Raw genomic sequence first — 21,710 nt, 5'->3', positions numbered from 1 at the left:
ATTACAGCTATAATTTGGAAATTGTCTTTATTAAAGATGAACCAATAATATAAACTCTCTATGTATGTACTCACCAGTGACCCACAGTGGTTGTGTGTTGCTGTATGTTGTGTAAACGGCTGTTTTATCTCTCTCTGCTGTGCACACATAAACTCCTGTGTGATTTAGATCAGCAGAACTGACAGTGTATTTTCCTCCAGCTCCTCTGCTGCTGTCTGAGAGGAGGTCATGATCTCTGTAAAACGAGAGAATGCATAGTTAACACCTTATGTTCATGTTTAGTTTGTTTTAGTTTTTTGGACTTTCTGTTTTGTTTACATCGTCACATGTGTTCCTTGTTCTCTCATCAGTCACCATGGATACTAACACCAATCATCACAGCTGTTCGTCTTTTATTTAATAACCATGTGTATTTAAGTTCCTCCTCGTGCACTTTTCAGTTGTCCGGTATTGTTCGTGTTTATGTGTATGTAGTACCTCTGAAGAAGAAGTACAAAAAGATTAAAGAAGAATAAAGAAGATTAAAATAAAAGAGAGCGCTGCAGTGATTGCTTCTTTAACAGTGTATTGATTCTGAATGGGAAATAATAAAAACATACATGTATAACAGATGCTCAGTACATTACATTATCAGTGCATATAATACTTCTCTTACAAGTAATGACTAGCTGTAAATATAAGTAACTTCAAGCATGTCTCATCACACTAGAGATGTGTGGCATTTACAACTGACACAGTGACACTTGTTCTTTACAAAGACTAAATATTTACCCGAACCCACTAAATGACAGTATGAAATTGATGACAACAATGCAGCTGAGATATCAATTACATGCTCATGTCTGACCAATGTTCACTCCATCATCCAATGTATTTCCTACAATAAAGTCACTTACAAAATTGATGAAAACTATTGAAATGCATAACTCAATTCACAGACATGAAGGAGTTAATTACCCAGATGTGCAAGTTTCAGATAACTCATAAAACTGAAACAACTTAATACACTCTTATATTCAAACAATGTTGACATAAATTACTCTCTCTCGTGTATAGCGGGCTAACGCGTTAATCGCGAGGCATCCATGCTAACCATGTGCTCAGAAATGCTAACACGACACACTATCACTAAACTAAAATAAACTGTTTTCAATCCGTACAACTCATCAGTGTTGCATTAAACAATGTTACTACTCAAGATCGAAGTGTTTAAGTTGTAAGAAGTTAACCTGAAGAAGAAGTACAAAAAGATTAAAGAAGAATAAAGAAGATTAAAATAAAAGAGAGCGCTGCAGTGATTGCTTCTTTAACAGTGTATTGATTCTGAATGGAGCGTATCACGGGCGCGCGCCACATACCGAAGTGTGCGATGACGTCATCACGCTGGTATGCCAAATAAAAATAATTAAATGGATTAATGCACATAAAAGCACAAATAACCATTCAAAAAATATTAGCAATATCAAGAAAATAACAATGAACAATTCTATAATGCATATGAAGAAATTAATAAACATAAAAATCACTATATCACATGTACATGCTGTCTTCCATGTTGGCTATCTCGTTTTGTGTTGTGTAAATAAACCCTGTGTTATTATCTTCATAATCTTTGTCTTCTTTGGATTAGACTTTAGAGTGTTACAGATACAGAGGAGTGACTGTAAATGAGGGATTGGTTTCTCAAACTAGGTTTCAAGTGTTGCCCATAATACCCAGTTTGTGTCTGGTTTCAGACATATTAAATTATATGTTTCACTTCAATATAACCAGTTAATTCAGATGAAGCACATTATAACTGACCTGAGACAGTTTCAGTGAACCAGCTGAATGTCCAGCCTGTAGAGGAGCCGTTAACCTCACAGATCAGAGTAACTGGATCTCCTTCAGTCAACCACTCCTGAGGAGAAACACTTAAAACTGCTCTGGGAACTGAAATAGAGACATCACTCATTAATAACATGTTAAACTTGTGTGTGTTTATGAAGAGATGATCAAACTCACCTGATACTGTCAGTGTAACTTCATCACTGCGTTGTGACCAGCGTGATCCTTCAGTCTCTGTCCCATAACAGAAGTATTTACCTGAGTCAGACTCAGTAACAGAACTGAATGTGTGTTCCTGTAGTTTACTGATACCCACAAATGAACTTCCTTTATACCAGAAAACACTGTCTTTATACCAGTTGTACCGCCAGCTAGTGACTCATATGTCACATCTGAGAGTGACTGTCTCTCCTCTGAATACATGATGATCAGGTTTAATGTTCACTTTGGGTTTTGGTATTTCTGTAGAACAATAACAAACAATAAACATTGAAAATAAATAATAATAATATAATAAAATAAATACAAATAATAAAATGTGCTGTTTTTTATTGTACAAACAGTTACAAAACACTAAATCAAGTTAAACTGAAGTGTTGTTCTCTATGTTTATTTAGTGTTTTATAAATCATTTTCATATAGTGTTCTGTAGTTCATTATGTGAGGAAAAACACTTGCCATGTATTGTCACTGCTACTGGTTTACTGTAATATGTGTAATATCCTCCTCTTCTTGCTCTGCATCTGCACTCTCCTCCATCAGATACTTTCACAGGACTGATCGTTTTAGTTGCAGCTTCAGGAGATTCAGTGTTTGAGTCTTTACTCCAGAGAAACTCCCATCCATCCCATGACTGATCCAGCTCACATCTCAGAGTAACTGAGTCTCCAGTGAACACTGAACTCTGTGGCCGTACAGTCAGAGTTGGTTTGAGAACATCTGTTATTGGGAATTTGGGAGCATGAGCTCTGAAACGTTTTCAACAGATGATCTCATTCTCTCACTGGTAAATTATTATTTTGGGTACTATACGGTTATCCGGACCACACCTGACCACACGTGACCACAACCGCTCTTGGTTGGTCGTAACCCCAGTGACGGGTAGGTTTAGGGGCGGGGTTGGGGTAGGTCATCACATGTGGTCCGGATAACCATATAGTACCTTATTTTGATTTCATAGACAATGTAAGAAACATTACAGGGTCAAAAATGTCAACATTATGGGACAATGCAAAAACTTAAAAGACAACAGAGGTTCAAAGTCACAATCTTTGTGTTAATAATCTAGAGCTCGACTCACAGTGTCACACCACCAACATCTACACCAGCAGTCAAAGAGACACACCATTCAACAAAGTTTTGTGCAGGTGCAGCAGTTCAAATGAACATTTAAAATGATACAGTAGATGATAGTGTTGGATAAACTGGTATAGTTTCTGACCAGTAGGTGGTGCTGTAACCAAACCTGCATCTGCTCAGATAAATGGACAGGCAAAGCTTTATTCATAGTATTAATTCAAAGAAAAACTTTGGGTTTGGAGGATATTGAAGTCCGCTTGCCTTTTATTTAGTATAGCCTACATCCAGGTGTGAGTTTGGTCTTTTATATCTCTGTTTTAGTCCATTAAGCGTTAAGTGTCCTGACCGCAGGGGAATCCTGGAGAATGATGTATTGATGGAATCCTAGTTCTGCAGCACAGCCACAATATAGTAAAGTTAAGAAAACTAACCGAGAGAAATTTCTACCTCAGATTTAACGTTTTATCTGAAAATCTGCATCGGGGAATAACATTATAATCTCATTCACGTTAGAGAAAGCTGCTTATATGTGACCCTGGACCACAAAACCAGTCTTATGTGTATTTTCTTTAAATTGAGATTTATACATCATCTGAAAGCTGAATACATAATCTTTCCATTGCTGTATGGTTTGTTAGGATAGGACAATATTTGACTGAGATACAACTCTTTGAAAATCTGGAATCTGAGGGTACAGAAAAATCGAAATATTGAGAAAATCACCTTTAAAGTTGTCCATTTCTATTGGCGATAGTGCTGCATGATGCATCCATTCACAAAAATAAATGTTTTATATATTTAAGGTGGGAAATTTACAAAATATCTTCATGGAACATGATCTTTACTTAATATCCTAATGATTTTTGGCATAAAAGAAAAATCTATAATTTTGACCCATACAATGTTTTGTTGGCTATTGCCACAAATATACCCGTGCGACATAAGACTGGTTCTCTTACGAGAGGTTCTCTCGTATTGCGTAAGCTTGCTTACGCACCGGGAAAGGTCGTCTTTTCTCGAAATACTGAAGCCAAAAATTATCCTTAATTTTCATATATTGTCAACGCAGTGCAGCTGCGGCCAGCTGAGCTAGAGCGGCATACTGCGCGCTCATTGGCTGCCGCGCGGCAACTGCTTTAGCCTACCGGTGAGCCCGGCGTGACGTCACGGCCAATGAGGGCGCGCGCGCCCTTGGCGCGTCACAGCCCGCCAGAATGGGCGGCGTCAGAGCGTATAAAAGAGGGCTCGGAGGCTAAATTCTCTGATTTCTGTCTTTTCAGCGAAGCACTCGCATCGCTGTACTCGAGGAGAAGCCGTCGCCGTTGTCCTGCAAGGAACAGCATCGAGCCAGCTTAGGACAGCCTGAAGAAGCCGGACGATTCCTCGCCGCCTTCAGCCTGCCGTGCCAGCTCCGCTATCCGGCGATATCCTTTCTGCTCGTTGTGTGTGTGTGTTTTTCTTCCTCAGCACATTCTAAAAGAGCAGAGGCGTTGTTTCAAATGCCTCGCACCACGTGCGGCTCATGCCGCGCGCCGCTCAGCGACAGAGACCGCCATCTCATCTGCGCTCTCTGCCTGGGCCGGGACCACGCAGCCGTCGCTTTATCTTCGGGCGGCTGTGATTCCTGTGAAGAGCTCTCGATATCGACCCTGCGGGCTCGACTCGCCCTCTTCACAGAACCTGCTCCACCAGTCTCTGGGCCGCGTAAGAAGAAACGCCGCTCTCAAAGACCACCGGAGCCCGAGATTCGAGTCAGGCTTTCGCCGGAGCCCCTCCCGCGAGCCTCGCTCTCTCCTTCTCCGCCCCCGCTTCCCGACGCGCAGCCGACGGCTCTCGCCCTCGATGCCGTCGCCGTAGGGGATGAAGCGGAGGATGATGCAATACTGGACAGCTGCTCGCTAATGGCGTCGGACAGCGAAGGATGGTCCGGTTCGCTCCGCTCCGCCTCCTCTTCCGCCGTAGAGTCTGGTAGGACCCACCCCAGTGTGGACGCCGAACTTCTCCGCCTCCTCACCATGGCTGTCGAGCACTTGGGCCTCGAATGGTCCCCGCCCGTGGTGCCCGCATCGAACAGGCTTGACGGATGTTTCCTGCCCAGCCGCCGCCAAGCGCCAGCGTCCAGACCAGCGCCTTTTTTACCAGAGCTTCACGAGGAGTTATCTAAGTCGTGGAACGCTCCAGTTTCGGCCAGACTTCACTCTCCGGCCTCATCGACTCTCTCCCGCGTGGACGGAGCCGCGGAGAAGGGATATAACCAGATTCCACCGGTCGAACAGGCGGTTGCAGCGCACCTTTGCCCCCCATCCGCGAGATGGCGCTCAAAGTCTGCCCTCCCGTCCAAAGCCTGCAGGACTACTTCGGCGTTTGTCAGCCGCGCTTTCTCCACCGCTGGTCAAGCCGCCTCAGCCCTGCACACAATGGCGGTCCTTCAAGTTCTCCAGGCCGACCTCCTCCGCCAGCTGGACGAGGGTGGCCCGGACAAAGCCGCCTTAACCGACCTGCGCAGTGCGACGGATCTCTCCCTTCGCACTACGAAGATAGCGGCCCAAGCTATTGGTCGTTCCATGGCTTCGCTTACAGTCACCGAACGCCACCTCTGGTTAACGCTGGCCGACATGGGGGAACAGGAGCGGTCCGTCTTTCTCAACGCCCCGCTCTCACCCACTGGTCTCTTCGGCCCAGCGGTGAGTGGCCTCGTGGACCGTTTCTCGGAGGTACAGAAAGCGTCGCAAGCCATGAACCTCTTCCTGCCACGCCGCTCGAGCTCCGCTGCAGGCCGCTCTCATACACAGCCTCCTGCACGCAGCTCCGCTCAGCGCCCTTCTCGACCTCCACCTTCGCAGCAGCGCCAGCGCGGCCGCCCCAGGTCCCGCTCCACCAGCCAGCACAGGCCGCCGCCCCTGCGGGGTCCTCGGCCTAGAGTTTCGTTGAAACCCGAGCCTGCGAAGTCCTCCTAGCACTCGTCAGGAGGAAAAGACGGTTGGGTCCCGCCGAGGCCGGACTGCCGTCAAAGCGCATCTGTACTCCTCTGCCAGTCCCCTTCATAAAGGCTACTGCAGTATTGTTCACCGCAGCCAACGAGCCAGTTTCTCAACTCTCTCGCCTGCACACAAACGCCGTTTTTACGGCGACCCAGATAAATCGCAAAAAGAGCATAGAATCTGGTCATTCGGCTCACGCCGACAGTGTTATGAGTGTAGTAAACATGCCCACGCCCCAGTGTTCATTTCTACACACAAGCACAATCTCCCCGGTGTATCCCACAGAGCACACTCACATAAAGCGCGCATTCGCCGCTCGAGTGTTAAATGTAGGTCATGTGCCCACGCCCCAGCGCTCACACCTACACAGTGCCCGCTCTGTTTCACACACTCAGGGTCCAGTTCTCGCAGAGCCTTCTGCCACTGGCCGTGCGTTAATAAAGAGCCCTGTGCCCGCTACCCAGCGCTCACATGCAAACATTTACGCACCCGCCCCGCCTCCGCGCCGCGAGCTGCCCCATGCAACGCTCTCTCAGAGCGCCGTTCAGCCGGCTGCCGCTATCAGCGAGCCCCCGTCTCCCAGCACTGTCACTGCGTGTCTCACGCATTCGCCACTGCAGGCTCCCCGCCCCGCGCTGCGCGGCGAGCGGGACCCAGAGGCCATTCGACCCCTAGCTATGAGTGCGAATGCATGGAAAGCTATCCCAGGGGTGTCGAAATGGGTGCTGAACACGGTAATGAGGGGCTATTCGCTTCAATTCGCTCACCGTCCCCCGCGCTCGGGTCGAGACACAGGTGAAGGCAGATGCAGCCCATCTGCTTCATTCAGAGATAGCGAAGTTGCTGCGCAAAGGCGCGATAGAGCGGGTTCACCCTTCTGTTACCGAGGCAGGCCTTTACAGCCGTTATTTCCTCGTACCCAAGAAGGGCGGAGCACTCAGACCTATATTAGATCTGAGATATTTGAACAAAGCGCTCATGAAACGCCCGTTCAAAATGCTCACGACCAGACAAATCCTCGCGCTGATTCGCCCGGGGGACTGGTTTATTTCTCTCGATCTGAAAGACGCATATTTTCAGATTCAGATTATACCCCGTCACAGGCCATTCTTGAGATTCGCCTTCGACGGCCAGGTATATCAATACACTGTCCTGCCGTTCGGCCTGTCCCTAGCACCCCGTACATTTACGAAGTGCATGGATTCGGCTCTCGCTCCCCTGAGAGCACAGGGAATGCGAATTCTGAATTATCTGGACGATTGGCTCATCCTGGCGCAATCGATAGAGGAAATCATTTCTCACAAGGATGCGCTTCTCAGTCATTTAGAAAGCTTGGGTCTTTCGGTGAACTGGGACAAGAGCTCACTAACCCCCAGCCAGTCTATCACTTTTCTGGGAATAGATCTGGATTCAGTGGCGATGACGGCCAGGCTGTCAGAACAGCGCGCGCGCCGTGTTCGACACCTCGCCGCTTCCATTCAAGTGGGCAAATGTCTTCCTCTGAAGACATTTCAGATACTGTTGGGCCATATGGCATCAGCCGCAGCAGTCCTGCAGCTGGGTTTACTACGAATGCGCCCGCTTCAATGCTGGCTGAAATCGAAAGTGCCCCGCAGAGCGTGGATTTCGGGCCGTGCACGAGTCAGCGTGACTCAGGGCTGTGTGTCAGCCCTGCAGCCCTGGCTGGCGGCCGAATGGTACCAACAGGGCGTGATGATGGGGGTCATCTCGCACCGCAAAGTGGTCTCGACAGACGCGTCCAACATGGGTTGGGGAGCGGTTCACGAAGGCAGCCCGATCTGCGGCCCCTGGTCGAATGCGGAGAAAAGCCTTCACATAAACTGTCTAGAGATGCTGGCGGTCGAGAAAGCTTTGAAGCATTTTCTACTGCTCCTGCGAGGACACCATGTACTAGTTCGCTCGGACAACATGTCAGTGGTGTCTTATGTAAACCGCCAGGGCGGAATCAGATCCGGAGCTCTGCGCGCCCTCACAGAGCGCCTCCTGGTCTGGGCCCAGGGCTCGTTGCGCTCTCTAAGAGCTTTGCACGTGCCCGGTCGCCTGAACGACGGCCCGGACAAACTGTCCAGGGACAACGTCCCTCCGGGAGAATGGGCTCTACGAGGCGGCTCTATGCGTCTAAATGGTCAGTGTTTAACAGGTGGTGCGCTGGAAAGGGTTCTGACGCTCGGTCCTGTGGAGTCCCACAGGTGTTGAGTTTTCTCCAGGAGCTATTGGATGCGGGCAGGTCCCCCTCCACGCTCAAAGTTTACGTTGCGGCTATTGCAGCGTTCGCCGACTCGGCGCGCGGCCGCTCACTGGGCAAAAATGAGCTCATTACCCGCTTTCTACGCGGGGCCAGAAGGATGAACCCTCCGCGCCCCCCGTCAGTCCCTATTTGGGACCTGTCTTTGGTCCTAGAGTCCCTAAAAGCGCATCCCTTCGAGCCTTTGGACTCTGTGGAGTTTAAATACTTGACGCTTAAGACCGTTTTTCTGCTAGCCCTGGCTTCAGTTAAACGAGTGGGTGATTTACATGCGCTGTCTGTCAGCACATCGTGTCTCGAGTTTGGCCCTAACGACTCGTTAGTCATTCTGAAACCGAAACACGGTTATGTCCCCAAAGTGTTAGGCACTCCATTCAGGGCCCAGGTTATTTCCCTCTCGGCCCTGCCGTCGTCAGGCAGTGAGGAGGGCAGTAACCTCCTTTGCCCAGTCAGGGCGTTAAGGTACTATGTAATGCGCTCTGCAGCCTTCAGGCTCTCAGAGCAGCTTTTTGTTTCGTTTGGAGGGCGCACCAAGGGTCTCGCCTCCTCGAAGCAGACACTGTCCAGATGGATAGTGGACGCTATCGCAGCAGCTTATGCGTCAAAAGACCTGCAGTGCCCTCTGGGCATACGGGCTCATTCCACCAGAGGCATGGCCTCATCGTGGGCATGGTCCAGCGGAATTTCCATTCATGACATTTGTATGGCGGCGGGATGGTCCTCCCCCTCTACATTCGTTAGGTTTTATAACCTAGAAGTTCCCGCCCTGCAGGCTAAACTTCTGTCAGTCTAGTCGTGTTCACGTCCTGCTCTTGCAGGCAGGCTGAATTATCGATTAGTTCGTCCATAGAGCTGCACTTTCAGGGTATCAGTATTATTTAGACCGGCTGCGGCGCTCTTATGTTCCCTATGTGTGCTTATGAACATGTGCTGGCCCGCTCTGCTGGCCACCTGTTTATTTCACCCTTATACTCTTCAGTTTTGGGAGTTATGTGTGATACTTAGGCTCGCACGGCGTGGACAAAGGGTTCCCGGTGCGTAAGCAAGCTTACGCAATACGAGAGAACCTCTCGTAAGAGAACGATACTGGTTACTCACGTAACCTCGGTTCTCTCTAGAAGAGGGAACGAGTATTGCGTTCCCTGCTGTGCTTTAAGCCACTAGCTCGTGTCGCTTCATTCGACAGAAAACAGAGAATTTAGCCTCCGAGCCCTCTTTTATACGCTCTGACGCCGCCCATTCTGGCGGGCTGTGACGCATTGGGCGTGACGTCACGCCGGGCTCACCGGTAGGCTAAAGCAGTTGCCGCGCGGCAGCCAATGAGCGCGCAGTATGCCGCTCTAGCTCAGCTGGCCGCAGCTGCACTGCGTTGACAATATATGAAAATTAAGGATAATTTTTGGCTTCAGTATTTCGAGAAAAGACGACCTTTCCCGGTGCGTAAGCAAGCTTACGCAATACTCGTTCCCTCTTCTAGAGAGAACCGAGGTTACGTGAGTAACCAGTATCGTTTTGTGATCCAGGGTCACATATGTGCAAAACTAACTGTGAAGACTTAAATGTAAACACAGCTTTTGTGTCTTTATAAGCCTTTCCATATATATATTGGCCCTGATCATCATCACAAATACTTACCGCTTGCTCCATTTCTGTAAAATCCGTTTTTATGAATGAATGAGTCTCTCACCCGTTGCTCTATAGTTTTCTTCATCAACAGCCGCTTGCACCTCCTGCTGGTGAGGTCGACTAACAGCTATGGAGATTATCAATCGGCAATCTACTGATATTCCTGCCGTTCCCGGATGTCAAATATTGAATTTTCCTTTGAATTTGAACCACTAAATTTGTGGAAGCAAATTTGTAAAGCGAAATAAAATGGAATATTACCTGTCGAATATTATAGGTTGTATTTTTAAACAGAATTAATATTTTGAAAGTGAAATTTGAAAGGTGAATGGTTATTGAATTTTAATGAATGAAAATGTGTGTGAAATGTTTTGATTTGAAATATTCACAGCTTAAATATACAACCATGTTGAATTTCAGCCCATAAAAATGCAAGCAGGGTTAATGCAATGCATATTTTTTCAAGTAGTGCAATTCAACAAGCTTTTTTGTTTCAAAAACATTTGTCATTATTTTACTTCCATCGTGCTCAGAGCTGTTAATATAAGGAAGGCTGCAGGCCCAGATGGAGTGAAGGGTGCCCAGAGAATGTGCAGACCAGTTCTCTTCAGTCTTCACAAAGATCTTCAACCTGTCCCTGTCAATAGCCACCAATCCATCTTGCCTGAAGTCAGCAACAGTTATCCCACTACTGAAGAAAACAGTCATCAGTGGTTTAACAATGTCTTTACTAACTTTTCTGGACCGGCAGATGCAATTACCTAGCAGACACAGACAGACAGACACACAGACACACAGACACACAGACACACACACACACAGACACACACACCAAATACAACGGATAGACCAAGACTGACTGAACTGAAGGAACTTAAATACTAACACAGATGAACACTGATTAACAGAACACAGGTGATGTAGATGATGATGATGATAATTAACTAAAGCCAGTATTTACGATGATTTTTTTAAATCGTTCTTTTCGGGAATATGAATAGGATAATTATTAATTTATTAAACACTTTATTTTCAGGTGACGTAGTTACATGTTACTGCATGTGCTTACTATAGTAATAACAGTAAATTATGTATAAGTACAAGTAACTAACCCTAAACCAACCTAACTGTAACTCTATAGTAAGTACGTGTAGTTAATTAATATTACTCAGCACTTATTTGAGGAAGTACAATGTAAGTACGTCACCTTAAAATAAAGTGTAACCAAATTTTGTCTTAAGAACAACCTTAGAACATTCTTAAGAAAAGCTTTAGGGAATACAAAATATTCTTATCTTTTTTTTCTTAAGTTAGAAAATAAGAAGAAAATAGCAGTTAAGAAGAATTTTAGGGAGCACTTTAGGGAGCACTCAAAGGGAGCACTCTGCAGGGCAGTTAGCACCACTGAGAGGTCCCAAGAGGGAACGAGAGCAGGGCGAGGAGGATTTAGTCTCCTTGCTCCTCTCAGGAACCTGATGATCAGGTCATGCTTTCCAACGGACTTACCTTCAACTGCGTCGTGATGTGCGGCGATAGCGGCAACATACACTTTCAGGGTGGAGGGAGACTGCCTTCACTCCAACCCATCTTGCAGGAAGGAAAGCACGTCACTGATCGGGCATCTCCGGGGGTCTTCTTGGTGAGAAGAACACCAGTTGACGAAGAGGTTCCACTTCAACGCATAGACATGTCTCGTGGACGATGCTCTAGCAGAAGTGATGGTAGCCACCACCGCAGGGTGACAAAGGGAGCCCCGTCCCAGAGAAATAAGGTCCTTCTTCAGGGGAATTGGCCAGGGAGGTGCTGTCGTGAGGAGTACAAGTTCGGAGAACCAGGTCCGGGTGGGCCAGTATGGCGCAACCAAAATGACCTGCTCCTCGTCCTCCCTGATCTTGCACAGGGTCTGTGCAAGAAGGCTCACTGGGGGAAATGCATACTTGCGTAGGCCCCGTGACCAGCTGTGCACCAGTGCATCCGTGCCGAGCGTGCCCTCGGTCAGGGAATAAAACAGGTCACAGTGGGATGAGTCGTGGGAGGCAAACAGGTCTACCTGTGCATCCCCAAACTGATCCCAAATCATCTCCATTCTCCGGGGAGAGGCCGAAGCCGTGAGAGCTCGTCGGCTGCACAGTTCAGGTCTCCCGGAATATAAATGGCTCGAAGCGACCTCAGATGCTTCCAACTCCATAGGAGGAGGTGGCGGGCGAGTTGCGACATACGGCGGGAGCGTAGACCACCTTGTCGGTTGATGTACGCTACTGTCGCGGTATTGTCTGATCGGACTAGTACGTGCTGACCCTTGAGCAATGAATGGAAGCGGTGCAGGGCGAGACGTACAGCCAGCAACTCGAGGCAATTGACATGCCAAAGGCGCTGGGGTCCTGTCCAGGAGCCCGCGGCAGCATGTCCATTGCACATGGCGCCCCAGCCCGTGGTGGAGGCATCTGTCGATACAACAACATGTGTGGAAACGCACTCCAGCCCTTAGAAAGCTGAGGTTCGTCCACGGGGTGAAGGTTGTAATATAAATTTTTATTCCAGCCAGCATAATACAATACATGGTGTGGAAATATTTACTCTAGCCAGCTTATATTTACAGTATAAAAATCTGTAACATGCACTAGACTCCCACTGTCTAGTGTAATATTCTCTAATTCAGGTGATATTTATATTTATATTCTTCATACTACTCAAATACTGTAAATATGTTCATAATATGTAAATGTTTATTCGGACTAAACCCAACTGTGACCCTACTTTTTTTTTTTTTTTTTACTATTTATACTATTTTTATTTTTATCCTTTTAAATATATTTTATTCTTAGAATTGTATTACTATGTTTCTTGTTGTATTTGTATTTGTATATGTGCACTGGAAGCTTCAGTACCAAGAAAAATTCCTTGTGGGTGCAAGCACACTTGGCAATAAAGCTCTTTCTGATTCTGATTCTGATTCTGATTAAATCTGAGCAGTGTTGCTGCGGCTGCGGATGCCATATGCCCCAGGAGCCTCTGAAATAGTTTCAGCAGAACCGCACTCTTGCTCTCGAATTGACGGAGGCAAGTCAGCAGTGACTGCACGCGCTCGCTCGTAAGCTGCGCGCACATGGCGACCGAGTCGATTTCCATACCGAGAAAAGAGATCCTCTGCATGGGGCAAAGTTTGCTCTTCTCCCAGTTGACCCGAAGGCCCAGACGAGCTAGGTGCCTGGTCTCCTGGTCTCAAGAGTGAGCTAGGATCAGCCAGTCGTCGAGATAGTTCAGGATGCGAACCCTGTGTTCCCGTAGAGGAACAAGGGCTTCCTCGACGACCTTCGTGAAGACGAGAGGAGACAGCTATCTCGAAGGTGATAGGCTTTCTATGTGAAACCCCATTTCGTCGTCACTGACGTAACTTGTAGTGACCACGAAAGGGAACTTATTTTATGTACAAGAGAAATCGACTACACTGGAAAACATCCAAAGTGACAGTTCAGCCAAATATAGGAAAATCTGACAATTATTACACTGTGAACATGTAGCTGATTGACTTTCTGTTATACTTGCATATAAATGCATATTCTTTCTTTGCTTGTGAAACAGCATAATTTCACTCTCTCACATTTCTCAGCTTCACAACACAGAAATGTTTAATTTCTCTTGAAGTCTTTCTTCTAATTTGTAGATCTAGTGGCACCGATGAGTGTTTCTGTAAAAACCTTTCTAGAGTCTGAAAACAGTGACAATAATAACAATTAACTCATATTAACTCTTACTAACTGCATACTATTGAACATCTACTGAAGACTAACAAGTGAAAATTTACTTAGTGCATCTCAACAGCAAACTGTACAAAACAAACAAACAGAAAATTCTACAGCAAACACCAAGCATTAAACTGAGTGAGTGAACAAACAGACTAACCCATTTCTCTTTCAGAAACAGCACTAACTGCACACTTTCTCTCTCAAGCTCATCTTTAACTCATATATCATGAACTAAAGCTGGATTTGAAGCTCTGAGAACATGAAAAAAAAAAAAAAAAAAAAAACCACTAGGAACACAATCCTATTCATAAGTGCAATTATTTTCAGAGGAAATAATACTCACAGAGCAGAAGAGGGAGTTGACTGAGCTCCATACTGACTGAACAATGACTGACGGTTAAAGACAGACTGAGTTAAAGCCTCAAGACTTCCTGATTCATAGTCAGATCTTTAGGAACATAATGAGAGATTAAAGAATACATACAAATGTACCTCATGTGTTACAGAAAACCTTTTTAAGAAGTTTATAATCTTGTAACACATTTTTAAAAATGTCACGCAAGTTTCCTACTGAAATGTTGTCAGGACTCATTCAATATCAAAGTGAACAGCAGAAAATTGCCATTATGAGAAGTAATGTCCTTGTGTTTAATGGAAAAGGAATCATAACTTTGATGGATCTTTATTGTAATAATGGTATTCGATGTATTTATAACTTTATAAGTTAAGAAGCAGAAACTGGTGAACAGCTGCTGTTCCTCCCACACTGCCACTAATGCCACTAATGCCACTGATCTGAAAGAGAAGAAACCAAACCACAACTATGAGCCCATCTTGATCTATTTCTAATCTATCAGGCCTTTAACAATAAATGTGTCGAGTTTGGCACTAATATATTTGTACCTGTGAAAAGTTTAATATTCATACACCAACACAAGGGATGTAACAATATTTATGCCTGTTCCTCTTAATTTAGTGAATTCAGCTACTGTACGATTCAAATAACAATTTTGTTTGTACTTTTGAGAAAGTAACGTTTGGAAAAAAGTTTTAGCTTGTGACCTTTGGCAAGAATTGAAATGACTGCTGAGGGCAAGAAAGGAATTACATTTTTTGCTATCTTTTTGCCTTATTGTCATTTGCATAGTTTTCACGAGGTGGAAAACTGAACACTGATATTTGTGAGGCAAGCTATGAATGCAAACAACAACAACAAGCACATAAATGGCAAAAACAAAAGTGCAATACAAGATTACAATAGTGCATGTGCAACCTAGTTGAATTGCTGTAAAAATTACAGCATTATTTTACAGCAGCTGGCTGTTTTCTAATAATACAGCAAATTGCTGTACGGTCGCGTGGTGGTTTGATTCAAAATACAGAATTGTCTTACAGGACAGACTTAACTCTGCTGATTGCAAAAGCTCAAAAGGTGGTCTCTGAAATGCCGAAAGGACCAGAGACAAATCCCAAGAGGGTATCGAGAGTGGGAGGGTATCTCCTCGCCCCCCTCAGGAATCTGACGATCAGGTCATACTTTCCCAGCGATTCACCCTCAGCTGCATTGTGATGTGCGGCGATAGCGGCAACATACACTTTAAGGGTGGAGGGAGACAGCCTTCGCTCCAATCCTTCTTGCAGTAGGGAAAGCACAGCTCTGATCGAACAAGTTCGGGGGCTCTCCTGGTGAGAAGAACACCACTCAATGAACAGGTTCCACTTAAACGTATAGAGGCGCCTCGTAGAGGGGGCTCTAGCGGAAATGATGGTGTCAACTATCGCCTGGGGTAGGTCACCTAGAAGCTGTAGGTTGGGCCAATATGGCGCAACTAGCAAGACCTGCTCCTTGTCCTCCCTGACTTTGCACAGTGTCTGTGCGAGAAGGCTCACTGGGGAAAAACATACATGCGTAGGCCACGGGGCCAGCTGTGTGCCAGAGCATAGGTCACCTAGAACCTGTAGGTTGGGCCAATATGGCGCAACTAGCTAGACCTGCTCCTCGTCCTCCCTGACTTTGCACAGTGTCTGTGTGAGAAGGCTCACTGGGGAAACACATACTTGCGTAGGCCCTGGGGCCAGCTGTGTGCCAGAGCATCCGTGCCGAGGGGTGCCCTCGGTCATGGAATAGAACAACTGGCAGTGAGACGTGTCCGGGGCGGCAAATTGATCAACCTGTGCGGTCCCGAAGTCAGCTAAACCACCTGGGGATGGAGTCTAAACAGGTGCTGCCGTGAGAGCTCGTCGGCTGCACGGTTGAGCAGGCCTGGAATATGAATGGTTCGAAGCGACCTCAGATGCTTCTGACTCCAAAAGAGGAGATGGCGGGCGAGTTGTGACATGCGGCAGGAGCGTAGATGTACACAACGGCCGCAATGCTGTCCGTACGGACCAGTACATGCTTGTCTAGTAGTTTTGAAGCGGCCCAGCACAAGGTGTACTGCTAACAACTCGAGGCAGTTGATGTGCCAATGCAGTTGAGGCCCCGTCCACCTGAAGCTGCATGCCCGTTGTACGTGGCCCCCCCAGCCGGTGGTAGAGGCATCAGTGGTGACCACAACCTGCCTGGACACTGGTTCGACCACGGGCTGAGAGTTTGGCGACAGCGTGGGGTGATAGAAATCAGGCACGAGCCGCACTGCCACGCCCATCTCGGGACTCAACCGTGGAGCCAGTGTTGAAGCGGCCTCATATGAGGCAATCCGAGCGGCGTCACCGCGGCTGCAGATGCTGTATCAGTGGTCATATCATATACCACTGTCCTGCATCTGAGCAAGCTCACGCAGTCCAACACTGACTGGACGCGGGCCTCCGTGAGGTGCGCTGTCATGTTGATTGAGTCCAGCTCCATACCGAGAAAAGAGATCCTCTGCCTGGGGGTGAGTTTGCTCTTTTCCAGAAATAATGCTGAGATTCACACCTGAAGAGACAAAGACCCTCCCTTTGGAATATCAATGAGGAAGGTGACAGAGGGAACTATAGAGAATGAATGTGAGTAGACTTAATGATTGAATGTATTGTTTTGGCTTATTCACAAAATCAAGTTTAAGTTAAAAGAAGTAGTCTTACATTTGCTTTACACAAAGACTATACTTAAAAACTTTAGACCTACACTACCGGTTTTGATCTGTAAGTTGTTGTTTTTATAAAGATGTCTCTTCTGCTCACCAAGGCTGCATTTATTTGATCCAAAATAAAACAAAAACTGTTTATTTTTACTATTTAAAATAAATGTTTTCCATTTAAATATATTTTAAAATGCAATTTATTCCTGTGATCAACATTTTCAGCATCATTACTCCAGTCTACAGTGTCACATCCTTCAGAAATGATTCTAATATGATTTGTTGCTCAAGCAACATTTTTGATTATTATGTTGAAAACAGTTCAGGATTCAGGATTCTTCAAAAGAACATTTATCTGAAATAGAAAGATTTTTTAAGTCTTTACTGTTACTTTTGATCAATATAAGGCATCCTTGTTGAATAAAAGTATTAATTTCCTTCACAAAAACAACAACTGCAACAAAAAACTAAACTCTTACTAAGCCCAAACTTTTGAACTGTAGTGAATAATGTTACAACAGATTTCTATTTCAGATAAATGCTGTTCTTTTTAAATTTCTAATCATCAAAGAATCCTGAAAAAAACTGTACACAACTGTTTTCAACATTCATAATAATAATAAATGTTTCTTGTGAAATGTGAATGTGAAACTGAAGACTGGAGTAATAATTAACATCACAGTAATAAATTGCATTTTAAAATATCCAAATAGAAGTCTGGAAATAATCCAACGAACATAAATAAAAACTTTCTCATCCAAAATTGTATACACGACTGGATCAAGTCGCCATTTAAAATGCAAACGTTCATTGTCAGAGTCCCGCTCTTCTTCTGAGGAAAATGCAATCTCTTCGTCACTATCCAGGGCGAGCTGAAGCTGTGCCATCTTCCAAACGCGCAGGAAAGTGAATGAAACTTATGATGAAACTAATGATTTTTAAGGCATTGTTTACCATTTCGCATAGATCTCCTCAACACATTAGGATATCTTATGAATAGCGCGCTCTGCTCGTGGGTGTGACCCCATTAACGATAATTAGCTGAGCCAGGAGAAACTGTACATCTCTTTAGTTTCATACAGATTACATTGCAGGAGAATATTTGTTTTAAATGTGAATTGTTTTATTTAAATGTAGACATTTCAAGCTTTCTTTAGACGTACGTTTTATGTTTGTGTCATAAGTATTCGCTGAGTTTCCGTTCATTATCCAGACGTCTTTCAGAAAGTTTCTCGCGGAGCCCGCGACAGCTGAAATCGCACCCTGTTTATTTTCTTTATTTTACAAAAAAACAAGGATTTGTTGTTATTGTGAGTGTACACAAATAAAAGAAGACACTTTATAGTTTATAAAGATGTATAAAGACTCAGAGGGATAATAGCCCCGTTTTGGCAGACCAGAGTATGGTTCTCGGACCTAGAATCTCTCCTCTCACCTTTTCTCTCAGGTGAGCAGGTTAATCCTTCACCCCCGCCCAGAATTGTGGAAACTTTGGGTTTGGCCTCTGAGGGGGCCCAGCTCATAAGTTCAGGTCTCTCAACCGAGGTTGTTGAGACCATCCTCCACTCCAGAGCTCCCTCCATAAGGAAACTCTATGCCTTGAAGTGGATTTTTTTTTTACTTCCTGGTGCGGAGAGCACCAGCCGGACCCAGTTATCTGCCCAGTGGGTGCAGTGCTGGAGTTCCTGCAGGGGCGTTTCTCTGCAGGTCTGCCCCCCTCCACACTAAAGGTGTACATGGCGGCCTCTTCTGTGTGTGTATCCTTGGGGAGACACCCTCTAGTAATGTTTCCTTCATGGCACTGTGAGGCGTCAGACCAAGAGACTAGGAGTATGGCTGCTTCTAAAACATTATCGTCAGGAGTTTCTACTCAAATATGTTTGTGATATGTTGGGATATTGCCTCGCAGCACACATTAGTGAGGTTTATGACCTTGACCTTGACTCCAGGGGCGCAGATGCTTTCGTCTTAGTGTGCGCAGAGATTTCACATGGACAGGCACTTGTTACTATGGCGTCGTGGGTATAGTGTTCCCACGGAATCTCGACGCAGCTCGAGTTCCCTTAAAAGGGAACGTCTCGGGTTATGACTGTAACCCTGGTTCCCTGAAGAGGGAACGAGACGCTTCGCCGCCCTGCCATACTCCCTGCATGCCTGTGAGCGACTTGCCACAGCCTATCAGAAGCTAGTGACTGTTTGTTCCCAGGTATGCTTTATAGTTTCCTGGTCGATGATGTCACATGACAGTGACGTGTCTCATGTGACGCCTCACATGACACCCCACAGTGTCTCGACACAGCGTCTCATTCCCTCTTCAGGGAACCAAGGTTACATTCATAACCCGAGACGTTTTTGTATGCCATCAAATTGATGCCAACAGAGAAGGAAGGCCATTCCGGAGGGGAAGTACATTTACATTTTGATAAAAAAATAGACATTTACTTGAATCAAATGACTTGATTTACAACATGAATTGTTCACCATAAAGACTAGTAATGTGCACTAACAAAGTAATAGGGTCAATTTTCATGCCGACTTAAAGTACAACACAACATAATAAAACAGAACACCAAAAATTAATAATTAGCAGTTCAGTGAGTTCTGTATTTAAGTATTTGTACCTACTAATTTTAAATATTTTTGGATTCACTTAATAAGAACTAACTCATAAAAGTCATTCACTGGGGAATCAGTCTACAGTCTACTCTGGTCGCTGTTTTGCTGTGTGTTTTGCACTGTACATTGAACAGCGGCAGAGTCAGTAAAAAATGTAACACAAATCTGAGGACACTGATGGTGGGTGGAAGAGGAAGAAGCCTTTACTGTAGAAATAAAAAAAATTGCATCAACATTACTGGTACTATGATGTAACATAAACCACAGACTAAAGATTACAAAGCTCACACCAGTGGTCTTCAGATCTTTTTATTTAAATAAAAATGTATTGTTTTTCATAAACCTTATTAAAGTTCTCACTAGAGTCCATTATGTTAGCCAAATATCATCCATAAAACAACATTGAATTTCTCATTCAGGTTCAGGTTTGATCTAATTTCATATGTTCTGTTCCTATGTTCTGTTTGTGTGGGGCTTTAAGGGGTGGGGTGTTCTTCTGAAGAACTGGGGGAAAAGTTCCCGAAGTTTGGAATTTGCAGGTCTTTGAGGTAGGAGCATCGGTCAAACAGGAGCTCACATTAATAAAGAAAGAAGCCTTAAAACTGTTAAGTGAGTCTATCGTTTTCTCTGTTCGCTACAATTTGAAAAACCTTCTGAGTATTGCGGCAATACAAGACAGGAAACTTAAAACTTCTCTCTGTTTATTGCTTTTATGAACCACAATATTGTTTAAACAATAGAATTTGACTAGAAAAACACAGACAACATCTTTGTCATTAAGAAATGTGTATATTTATAAAGAGAAAGATACAGAGGAAGAGTGAGACAAATTCAATTCAATTTATTTGTATAGCAATTTTCACAATTCATATTTCTTCAAAGCAGCTATGCATATATATAAGTTCCTAATAAATCCCCGGTGTGCAAGCAAAAGGCGAGTGTGGAAAGGGAAAGTGTATAAAAACACATATAAATACAAATACATATAAATGTTTGATTTAGTGACTAAGATGTTGGTCAACAAAATATAATTTTTAGATTAATTACAATGTCTTATAATAAATCACTCAGGTGTTTTCCCTCTCATTCTGCAGCATTTGTAAATCAGCACAACTGTCACTATCAGATATGGACAAGCTGCCAGTGCAGAACTGAGTATGTGGAGGACAGAGATCTGAGACTCTGATTGAGAGCCTGAAAAAGAGACACACAAACACTTTATCATGCACTATATCTGAACGAGGGCATATGAAGAAATAAATCAGCTCACAGTTTCAGTGACTCTCACCTCTGACTGAGATCCAGCTCTTGGGAGACTCTCCTCTCTCTGGGTTTTTGCAGTAGTAGAAACCCTCATGTGACTTTGAGACAGTAGGGATGATCATCTCTGTAGTTTGATTCTGGATGAGTGATCCATCTTTGTAGAAATCAGCACTGAGGTTTGATAGGGTTGTATATTGATATAAACAGCGTAGAGTCAGATTATCTCCTTCAGTCACAGGATGAACAGGACTCTCCAGAATCACACCAACTACAGAAACACAGGAGACATGCAATATATGAACAAAATTGTAACATAATAAAAACTAGATTAAAAAGTTCGTCGAGACAAACTTTAAGTTGCCTTGAGAAAGCCGGACCAGAAAGTTTGAAGAAGTTTGAAGTTTAAAGTAGTTTAAAGTTTAAATTAGTTTGAAGTTTAAATTAGTCTAAAGTTTAAATTAGTTTGAAGTTTAAAGAAGTGTAAAGTAGTTTTTGAAGTTTAAAGTAGTTTGAAGTTTAAAGTAGTTTAAAGTTTAAATTAGTTTGAAGTAGATCGATAGATGAGTTTGTTAGTTTAAATTTTACACACAGACACGCTCACTAACTCTCTCTCTCACACACGCACACACACACACTTATGCACATACACCCACACTCATGCACACACTCACTCACTCACACACACACACACACACGGACATACACTCACACATGCACACAGACATGCTCACTAACTCACTCACACACACACACACACACACACACACACACACTAACTCACACACACTCTCTCTCACACACATATACACACGCACATACACTCATAAATGCACACACTCACACACACACACACTAACTCGCTCTCACACACACACAGACACGCTCATTAACTCACATACACTCACACACATAGACACATACACTCTCACACACACACACACACACACTCACTCTCTCTCTCTCTCTCTCTCACACACTCTCACACGGACATACACTCACACACGCACACACCCACCCACCCACA

At 44.8% G+C, this 21,710-nt stretch overlaps 2 protein-coding genes across 3 annotated transcripts in view; both read right to left on the bottom strand.

The window, feature by feature from the left end:
- The window catches only part of LOC311081249 (uncharacterized protein), a 228,645-nt gene that overhangs the window by 156,701 nt on the left and 50,234 nt on the right, over positions 1-21,710 (bottom strand). Inside the window, 7 exon segments of the mRNA XM_084111695.1 lie at positions 75-245; positions 1,804-1,932; positions 2,005-2,132; positions 14,089-14,193; positions 16,236-16,472; positions 20,491-20,617; positions 20,712-20,954. Coding sequence (XP_083967821.1) covers positions 75-245; positions 1,804-1,932; positions 2,005-2,132; positions 14,089-14,193; positions 16,236-16,472; positions 20,491-20,617; positions 20,712-20,954 — 1,140 coding nt within the window.
- On the bottom strand, positions 124-14,129 carry LOC311066925 (leukocyte immunoglobulin-like receptor subfamily A member 2). Of its 2 annotated transcripts, XM_084088403.1 has the most exons (6): positions 14,089-14,129; positions 10,009-10,690; positions 2,506-2,766; positions 2,005-2,289; positions 1,804-1,932; positions 128-479 (listed from the first exon to the last, which is right to left on the bottom strand). In XM_084088403.1, the coding sequence occupies exons 2-4, from the start codon at positions 10,082-10,084 to the stop codon at positions 2,207-2,209; spliced, it is 420 nt and encodes a 139-aa protein (XP_083944529.1). In that variant the 5' UTR covers positions 10,085-10,690; positions 14,089-14,129; the 3' UTR covers positions 128-479; positions 1,804-1,932; positions 2,005-2,206. The 2 variants fall into 2 exon arrangements, with proteins under 2 accessions (XP_083944528.1, XP_083944529.1); XM_084088402.1 differs by lacking the exon at positions 14,089-14,129 and having other exon boundaries at positions 124-479; positions 10,518-10,722.

The sequence above is a fragment of the Abramis brama genome, assembly GCF_963993115.1.
Source record: "Abramis brama genome assembly, chromosome: 1".
NCBI classification, from domain to species: Eukaryota; Metazoa; Chordata; class Actinopteri; order Cypriniformes; family Leuciscidae; genus Abramis; species Abramis brama.
The sequence above is the reverse complement of the archived record's forward strand: the minus strand, read 5'-3'. Positions and strand labels throughout refer to the sequence as shown.